Source organism: Loa loa (genome assembly GCF_000183805.2).
Source record: "Loa loa unplaced genomic scaffold supercont3.23, whole genome shotgun sequence".
NCBI lineage: Eukaryota > Metazoa > Nematoda > Chromadorea > Rhabditida > Onchocercidae > Loa > Loa loa.
The window spans coordinates 173,584-183,574 of NW_018108203.1; the positions used below are offsets into that span (position 1 = coordinate 173,584).

The following is a 9,991-nucleotide window of genomic DNA, read 5'->3' on the forward strand; positions in this document are numbered from 1 at the left end:
TATATATATATATATATATATATATATATATATATATATATATATATATATATATATATATATATACATATATATATATATATGTAGCCTGGTGATTTTATTTGGTGATTCAAAAATTCAGATGAATAAAAGCAGTTTTTCCTTCTTAGGATGGTCTTGAAACGTGAGCATTCTTTTTACTCTTCCCACATGGTGCTACCTGCACTTTCCCGGAGTTGCTATAATATATTTGTTTTTTTTCTTTCAGTGAATCAAATTCGAAATTTACTACCAGTAGCACTACCGATCCCATTAGAACCACTGATGATACCAGCAGTTAATTACCCCGTTCCTTCGCCGCTATTGCCAGTAACCTCAGTGATACAAGTTGGAGTCCCTGAATATGTTAGTCTACCCGTTGGTATGAGACCGATTTCTCTAGTGCCTTCATCATTTGGTTATATTTCAGGAAGGTATTTTTTTGATTTTTGCAATCTCGTTATAGCAGCGGTTGAAACTAATTTCTCTGGAAGGTTTTAATTGGGGATTTTCAGAGATCGAGATTCGGAAAAAGTGTAGAAGTCACGATTGTAAGGCAATGTTACCGCAGACTATCACAAGGACAGGTCAATTTTTTTTTTCACACTAGTAGTACGAAAAGATCTCTTTTTCAGTGACAATTTGAGTGGTGAAGTTTGCTCGACACAAAGTAAAATACCGATTGAGCCTCCAAATTTGTCCCAGATGCAAGACGGTGTACATCGGGTAACTTAAGTTTTTACAGTTGGCTAAAATGGCAAACGTACTTGTTTTTTAGAGAGGAAGATTTTCAAGGATAATTTTGGTTTACTGAAAAATGATGTAGTTTAAAACTTTCGCCTTATTTTGTATTTGATATGATATAGATTGCGAAAAATAATGGATTTTTCAAACCCTTCAAGTGTTCATGTCGACTTATAGGACATTTACTTTTTAAAGATATCTTCATAAAAAATCGAGTTTTTAAAAAAGTTGGTTCCAAAGCAGGTCAATTTCTTCTGATTTTTTTTCAGGTAAGATATGATCCCTGTGCTGAAGGAGGTTATGCATCGAAAAATAATGAAATCGACGAAGAACAGTCAGTCTTATCAAGGTATATCATAGAAACATACTTCATTGTAAAAGGCGGTGTCGGTTGCTCTCTGAAAAACTGGAAAGATCGAAATGAAATTGAAGTTTGGACTTAATAAGTTTAAATTAAATCATATTTGTATTTACAACTAAACGTAATTAAAACTCATATTTACAACTAAATGCTCCCAAGGTTGCTTGGAATTTGTTTCTGTAATCTCACACTTCTGTCTCATTTCAGGCCCCTGGAATGTCCACAGCACACTGAGAGCACTTATGCCGCTGAAAATGCTGATGTAAACAATTTGCCAAGGTTGTTATATTTTGTGAATAAAAAACCTATTTAAATCGGAGCAAGATGTTACAACACTATTTATCACCATTTACCCAGTGTTGATAAGTGGTGCTGGAAATAGTCTGTCTCTCTGTTGGAGGCCCTAATGTGTGAGTGTTGCTTCCAGGAAAATTTGAATATATTTCTTAGTCACGTATCATACACAGTAGCAAAGTCAGTTTTATACGAAGAAAAAGAAGTGATATTAACATCGCTCCAATTGCATTATATTTCATTCCACACTGCTTCTTCAACGGAACAGATGTTGTGTGTTTTTTTCCTCAACCCGTTGGCTAATTTTTGAATTCCGAGATATGATTGATTGGTCTGTTGTTGTTCTAAATTTCAATTAATTTATTTGATGGGAATTTTCATCCAGTCTTTTTATTCTAAATTTTTTGTGTTTCAGAAATAGTTCTGTAAAAGTAGTCACCGTATCAACGGTGGTCCCAACAGTCAGTCCCTATCGGATACGCAGTGCGATTCCAGCTGCCATTCAAGCACCGTGTACTGTTGTGCACATCAGAGATACCATCAAACAGCCTTTACAAACACCTTGTATTCAGCAGTCAGAGTGTGAGTTTTTTTGAGAAGCTATCATTGTAGCTAATATATTTTGAGGTAATCATTCTTTGTTGAATATTTTATAGTTCAAGTTTTAAATAAAGGAATGCCATAATCTTTAAATATTTAACACTTCTGGCAATGGTGGTGATTCCCTTTATGGTGGCGCAGCAGTTACCATTAGGAATTTATCCGGTACCGGGAACTCAAGCGATTGAGAAAGTGTTGTTAACAATAGAAAGATAAAGTTATAAATGTAGAGGAACGAATGAATGTTGTGCACAGAAATGATAATAAGAAAAAAAAAGTTACCATTAGTAGCTTTTCTTTTCTGTTTGTAGCTTAGCTTAAATGACTTCCTCTATAAGTGCAAGTAATTCATCGACTGTGCAAGAAGGCCTAATAGTCTGGCATTATACATTTTTAGAAAAGCAGCAACGAGTTAAATATTCCAAGTAAACAAATTTTATAAAAACAGTTTTATTAGGTTTTTTAATTTTTCTTCTACTTCAAGACATTTCAAAATTGAAATCCAATTTTCTGTTTGTAGCTTAGCTTAAATGACTTCCTCTATAAATGCAAGTAATTCATCGACTGTGCAAGAAGGCCTAATAGTCTGGCATTATACATGCAATTTTCTTAGGCATCCAGGATCTAGATTATTAATCTTGTAATAAAATATGACATATCGCGATTTATTCAAATTTCCCAAGAGTTGCCACTTGTGCTAACCTCTATTTGACATTATGTTGTTGTATGCTTGCTTGTCTTTTATAATTTTTCATTTCAGCCTATGAACAAATATGCGCATCTGAGGGAGCTGAAGGCAATCGATGAAAAAGTAGGAAATATCTTCCCTTCATCCATCTGCTTTGTGAAATGAACATGACAGAAAGCATTGTTTTGCAGGTATTTTTTTTGCAGGTATAGAAATGCCTCCCTCACATTTTTGGTTCTATTCCTCAACTCTGAAAAATCGGCTTCAGCTGATCATTAGAAGATAGTGAAGAAAGGTGAGTTTCAGAGGTATAGGCATTATATATTCCTTAGTGGACACCGTCCTTTTTTCTCTTCTCGTATTTCAGTTGTTCTTAATTACTTTGTTGATCGCTTTAAAAAAAATAGAGCAAAGCAACGAAGCAGTTAAGGGACCAGCTATTGTGATGTTTCTCTTGCAAAATTACATTTCAGTCTGCGAATGAAAATGTATTCCTTCTAAAGAGTTAAATGCAGTTGATAAGAAAATCGAAATCTTACTAAAAAAAGACGATGTCCAGTGAAAAATACAAAGTGTTTATACCTTTCAGAACTAATCTTTCTCCGCTATCCAAAGTTTAACTAGGAGCTCAATAATGATTTAAATAAATATTAAATAGAAATGAAAATCACTAATAAAACTGAGTGGTATCATGATTTTCTTGTATATATAGTATAGGTTGATATAGTCTTATCTACCTTAAGTTATGCAAATTGCTTTATTTTTACTTAATTATTAAACATCGTTACTACTATTTTTATGACTTTTGTGAATCATTTACTGATAAATGCTTTTACCCATGTTTAAGATTTTATTATTAATATATATGGGCCTCTGTAGCATGAAAAAATGTGTCAACTTGTACACATGTAAAATTCGAGGTCCAAGATGTTTTATCAGTTTTCAATGATTTAAGCTAAGGTTATTTGTAACGGAACACTGAGAATTTCTGTATCACAGACCCAGAATATTTTAGTTTGGAAGATGTTTTTCATGTTGTTGGCAAGGACCTTTAGAGTTGCTAAGAATTAAAGTTAAAATTGCGATATTCCTTCTTATATTGCTAGTGACCTTGTGTATTGTTAATTTGTTCATTTTCCTTCGGATAAAGTGAACTGGACTGTGTTGTGCAGTCCGTTTTTCATGTATTTTATTTACAAAATTATGATTATGTCCATGAATAAGACTAGATTCTGAGTTGGCCACGATTTTTAACAGTCTGAATCTTAAGCTTATTTGAACTTGTCCTGCTGATGCCAACTGATCTTAAACCTGATGGTATTTTTTCGAATTTAAAGGACAGTGGAACTCTTATTTTTTTATTCTGTATTGAGTAGTCTTTTTGTCCTTTCGCTAGAAAAATTTGTAGTAGTTTACAGGCTCCAAATGTTTGCAGCCTCAGACTCCAGCGGGGATTAGCTAATTTATTCTATCAGACTACATTCTGTTGTCTCCTTTTTCTATTAAATGCAATATCGTTGCTACATCTAGGAATAAAATAAATGTGTTGTTTAGAATTTTTAAAGTGCTGCCGTATATGCACTGATCCGTAATGTATTCCATGCATAACGAATGGAAGTCATTCTCAGTTTCATATCTTTGTATTTGATCCTGTGGTGTGGATCGCATTACTGTTTGTTGTTCTAATTTTTATGACTTTTTGAGAAGGACAGGATGACTAGATTAGTTCGGTCTACATCATCTCGCATTATCCGTATTCAGTAGTATACAGCATAGAAATAGAATTAGCTTTTAAATGGTCCGAAGTAAATATTTTTAGTTTTTGATGTCAGAAAAAGTGAAGGATACCTGTTTTTGATATTCAATTACTGATGAGCTAGTTCTGATGCATCGCAAAAATGATTTCTTAGGTTTGAGATGGAATATGATAAAATAATTGTGGTTTGCCACTGTATTTTGAATCCGCCAGATATTTAAGATTGATCTTTTCAGTATAATTTGATGTTTTAAAAAACAACCAAAAGATAGCATCTTGAAGTGATGTCCTCGCTTCCCGATTTCACTATATGCGGAACACTGGGTAATGATTTATGTTTAAAGACACATTACGAACTTATTTTCTAATTTTTGAAGCTGTTAAATTTTAAATGATATTTTCAATTTTCGGAAAGAAATGTTGCGAATTATTTTTGTTTCCAAGGTAAAGCATGTTCTGGATTAAGCGACGTTTTACTGGTAAAACGAATAGCAGATGAAAGTCTTGCTGCTTTGCGTATATTGCCCACCGAAAAGATGGATTATGAGAAGATAAAGGTTGTTGTCTGTTGTTTCAAGAAGAACTCCTATAAAGGTGCAAAAACCTTAAAATCTCAAGATTTTGAGGAGATTTCTGTATCATTAAAATTGAAGCCAATTGAAGCATGCAATACTGTGCGATTCTCCCTCGGGATTAAGATTATAAATTAATGGTGCTCCTATCGTTTATACCGGCCCGCAGAATATCTTTTTCACTTTCAATTATGTCTGTTCCAGGAAGAAGTGTGGTTTTTGAAATGGTTGTCTCATCCGTGTATTATTTCGGTTAATCAGATAATTTCTGTGGGAAGTGATGTTTATGTTTTCTCAGCCTATTGCGATCTCTGTTTGTTTTTTGAGAATGATTATGAAATTTTAAACTTATCTTTTGTTATGAACAAGGAAGGAATACTTATGGAGGATCACTGGAGGGATGAATACTGCTACATTATGGATCTTAGTTCAGGATTTTAGTTACCAAATTCAATTTTAAATGAAGTCCATGTTCATGTCCATGTTTCTCTTGTTAACGCTATACTTCAGATTTCAATCGTCATAGCTTGCAAATTCTATTTCGAATCTGACATCCATACAGATGTTGCCATCATTATCTTCCTTTCGATTGACTTGATTCCTCTTGTCTCGTGTATTTTCAGGTTCAGTTTCACATGTGGTACATAATCATTATCCGTGTGGTCTACCTGAAAAAGCTATTGCTCAAATTCTTAAAAATGTCCTGTTAGCCGTACAGTACTTACACGATCAAAAAATTGTCCATAGATCAGTCTTTTTTTTTAATTTTTTCTGGTTTAGTATTGTGGAAATGCATATGAGCTTGTTAGAGATTTCGCCCATCGAAATTTTCTGTTATCATCTACCAATAAAGAAAACAGTACCAAAATGATGTTATAGAAGTAAGGTAAGTAGTTGGTCGTTTAGTGAAAAGGTCGTAGTAAATATTAAAAAAGGAAATTTTCCATATAGTTTTTCTTTTTATTTTCAGTTCGAGTTTGCAAGATTAAGGTTTTCAGTCATTCTGGAAGTTATTGCCACAAATGTTAAGTTTACCAGAGTCAGATATTTAATTTTTGGAATAAATTCAGAAGTTTTGGGTTGAGCTGTGAAAATAATATAAATTTTAGATCTATACGATGTAGTCATATTTTACTACATTCAACGGGCGTTGTGAAATTGACTGGCTTTCGCCACTGTATATTTTTACGACATAATGAGCTGACTGGTGCCGGTAATGTTTTGCATAACTTTGACGCCGAAATTTCCAATGAGCTATTGTGGTTGGCTCCTGAAATATTGAAACAGGTAAGTCAGTTAACGATGACAAATTGTAAGAGAAAGGACCATGGGCGGAAATTGTTAAATTTTGAGCATAAAATTTCATACAACATAGTTTACGTCAAAGATCTTTAGGTAAGTTTCTAAACTAGGGACTTAGCTTTTTTTTAGAAGCATTCGTCTGTCTTTCAGAGTATTTCAAGTTATCAGACCATGCAGGGAGCGTGCAAAAATTCCTGCAAATTGTAAAATGTGTAAAACACCATAAAATAAGTGCATTGATTACTCCCCACAATTTCAGAGTATGATTTTTTCCGTCGAGAGTTCAAAGATTTTTTTTTTCACAAGCATGAATAAATGTTTAAACGAATATCTGATGTCCGAGAAGTCTAGGCATCGTTTTTGACAAAGTTCATAGAGCGTGTTAATGTAAGACTTCCTCAGGGTATCGAGTTTTGGAAGTTTGCTGCTTTCTCTGGCATCTTTTTTCCTATCTTCTAAATTACATAAATAGTTTAATTAGGATTTGTATGGTTATGGTTTATCATCTGATGTGTATAGCATTGGAATAACGATATGCGAAATGGCTAATGGTTTTCCACCCTTTTCGGATATGGATCGGTTACAGGTACTATTTTGTTAAGCTTTCGTGAAAACATAGTTTCAGGTTATTTAGTTGTTTCCCCACCCTTCCGTTCTTTTATATGTTTTATGAGAATATTTTTAGATGCTTTTTGAAAAAAGTAAAGGAACAACGCCACGGCTACTGGATTGCACAACTCTTCCAAATAAAGGTTATGTTTTTTTTTCGTTAACCTGTTTTGCATACCAGTGTAATTTAGCATATTACGCAAAAAATTAATCTTATTACTTACAGAAGACATGGAGCATGATCAACAATGTCGACAGCGACGGCGTTTTAGTGAATCACTACATATTATAACGGATAATTGCCTCAAACCGTTACCAGAAAACAGGTTATTCTTATTATTAATTCAGAAGTATAAATTGAAACGGATAGGAATCAATTTCTAAAAATAGCGGACAGATTTTTCAGATTATCGTGTTGAAGTCAGTAAGTCATGTAATCTTGTTTTGTGGAAAAAACAAAGTGATGTGACAATTCTTCATCCTCTATTCATTTTTGGTGTTTAGACGGCTTGACATAAAATTCACAAAACTTCCATTTTTTGGCTTTTCCGAGAAAGAAAGTAACTGACTGCTTATGCTAAAAGAGAAGACCGAATTATATTTGTTATTTAATTTGGTGAAAATACAAGAAAGTGTAGGTCCTTCAAAATACATACTAATTAATCATGTTTGTTAATGATATTTTCTAGGTGGTCTGTATCAAAACTCTTGACGCATCCCTTTGTGAAATCAATTAGAAAGAATCGTTCTTTTTCATCTCTGCTGCCAGATATAATATGAATTGAGCTTTCAAGGTTTATTATTCTGCCCATCTGTTTGAAATTTTGAAAAAAAGGTGAATATCTGGTTTTTTCTTTTTCTTTTTTTTGTAATAGTCTTCAAATCTTATCCAGTTCGGTGTAAAGATTACAATCTATTGGCGGCTGTCAAGGAAGTCGAATAAAAATCCGTTGTTTTTGAACAATTTCAAGACCTTTTCTTTAAAAACCAGTTAGCATTAGAAAGATTGCTGTTGATTACGAGTGTCTTGGAAAATATGAATTCAGAAAGAACTCAAAGCTATCGATTTTGCTTATTAGAAAGTAGCCTGCCACCTTATGTTCCACGGGAAGGAAACAATATTATTAATAGTGACAATATCCTTAAAGTCAAAAGTACAAATCAGAATTTTCTTTTGTTGTAATTGTCAGCCTCGAATTAGAGAATCAACTTGGCGGTATGGACATTGCATCCTTAACTCACCACATCTTTATTTCAGAAATTTTTACTTTTAATTGTATCGTCTTTGAAAGGATAGTAATGAAAAACGTTTGGTCGATAAGCATCTGCGGTCGGTGTGTTTACTAATGTTATGCAATAATTGTCAGTGAATAAAATATAATTTTTAAAGCTTCAAGAGAATGAATTTGATTGGAAGTGTGAAAGAATGAGAAATGAATCCCTAAAGCTGCATTTAGCATTATGGAGTTTGTCAGTGAAAACTCGAAAGGAATCCAATCCATCTTCAAACAAGTTGAAACTTTGTTCTCATAATTGAGGCGACTGTTACAAAAAAAAAAAAAACCAAAGTTATTCTAAACTGATGGCTTCTTTATAAACAAAGTGGTATCGCAATGTGTGAAATACTAGCGAAGTTGAAATATCTTAATACTGCGGGTACGCAAAACCTCAAATACTTTAATACTAGCATTGTAAATTTCATCACATCTGCTGCAGATCTATCACCACAGTTTTTTCTTGAGAAAATTTCGCGTTAACACTTTCCTAATTTTTTGAATGAACTGAAACCAGGTTGTGGCTGTAAGTTTAGCAGCTGCACTTTTTGACAATGGGATCAACATTAAGCACAGTTTTAATTAAAAATTAGGTATCCGGTTTTCCAGTCCTAAATATATATATATATATATATATGTATATATGAAACACTTTAAGTTCCTTTAGATCATTTATGAGTGAAAACATGAATTTCGGAATTCATTTCCACATCAGTTCTTCCTCTGCGTCATCCCGTAACTTCCAATGAATCGGATACAACAACAACTTTAGTTAAGTCGTTGTGGAAATGAAGAGAATGAAGCGAAGCTATTCTGTAGGCCTTATAGGGAGAGCAATCGCAACAGAACTTCGAAAATATTGTAAAAGCTTTCGAGCTGGTAATGGAAATTGAATGTCTTTTTTAACGCAAAATTCATTCTTTTACGTGATAATAGAATGGAATTAAATTAAATCTTAATGAAGTAATCTGTAATATTGCAGAGATGCCGCATATTGTTATAATTCATTTCCATGATAAATCAATTAGACAAGGGAGAGAAAGTCGATAGCTAGTAGTACTATGCAAAGATCGTGAACTCATTGCAAAAAGAAATTATAATTTTGAATTAGTGCACACTTCAGATTCCGTAAGTATTTGACATGACTTAATGTGATTTCTAATTTCAAAATAATAGATTAAATTGATAAACATTCTGAAATCTCATCCACGCTTATGTTTTAGTCAATCGAAAAGTCCCACGAATCCTGGGAAAGTGGGCCAACGGTGCATTGCTTTGTTCATGCGCTTCATGAATCACTGATTATAGATCACAAACACACGAGCATTTTAGTCAGATTTTTCATGAAGGGAGAAAACTGGGACCAGAACATCACATGTGGTCAAATGCAAATTTGATTAAATCTAATGTGCAATGAGCTAGCAAGAGCGGTTGCCAAAACAACAAAGTTCCTTAAATTTTTGATTCAAGACGAGAAAACTCGAGATTGTATAAAAAATACAGTTGTATTACGGGGAAGCTACCCATATTAAGCTTGCTATTTTTTGCAATTAACGGAAGCTTTTGGATAAAAAGACCAACCCTAACGGAAATCCCTTAATGTCCTAGAATTTGACAACGTGGCTTTTCAACGATATCCACGGGTTAGTGGCTAGCAAATTGAAATGACATCTGTACAGAAATTCTCCAGTGATCCTACAATAATGTTAAGCTTACTTTAGGGGCCGCATTCCGGAGTGAACCGCAAGCTTTTGACAAAACGTACAACTGCAT

The 9,991-nt window shown here is 33.5% G+C and overlaps 2 protein-coding genes across 2 annotated transcripts in view; both read left to right on the plus strand.

The window, feature by feature from the left end:
• Window positions 1-2,824, plus strand: part of LOAG_16845 (hypothetical protein) — a gene marked incomplete at its 3' end in the record, with an annotated part of 8,448 nt that extends 5,624 nt beyond the window's left edge. Inside the window, exons 11-16 of the mRNA XM_020449502.1 lie at window positions 248-452; window positions 654-744; window positions 1,032-1,111; window positions 1,331-1,402; window positions 1,833-1,999; window positions 2,778-2,824. Coding sequence (XP_020306957.1) covers window positions 248-452; window positions 654-744; window positions 1,032-1,111; window positions 1,331-1,402; window positions 1,833-1,999; window positions 2,778-2,824 — 662 coding nt within the window. The remainder of the gene's footprint in view (window positions 1-247; window positions 453-653; window positions 745-1,031; window positions 1,112-1,330; window positions 1,403-1,832; window positions 2,000-2,777) is intronic.
• Window positions 2,825-4,553: 1,729 nt separating this feature from the next.
• Window positions 4,554-7,724, plus strand: LOAG_02909 (STE/STE20/STLK protein kinase; the record flags this gene model as incomplete). The annotated part of the gene is made up of 9 exons (XM_020446164.1): window positions 4,554-4,785; window positions 4,906-5,018; window positions 5,238-5,346; window positions 5,657-5,750; window positions 6,143-6,320; window positions 6,817-6,921; window positions 7,021-7,087; window positions 7,171-7,270; window positions 7,634-7,724. The coding sequence occupies exons 1-9, from the start codon at window positions 4,746-4,748 to the stop codon at window positions 7,722-7,724; spliced, it is 897 nt and encodes a 298-aa protein (XP_020303457.1). The 5' UTR covers window positions 4,554-4,745.
• Window positions 7,725-9,991: the final 2,267 nt, after the last annotated feature.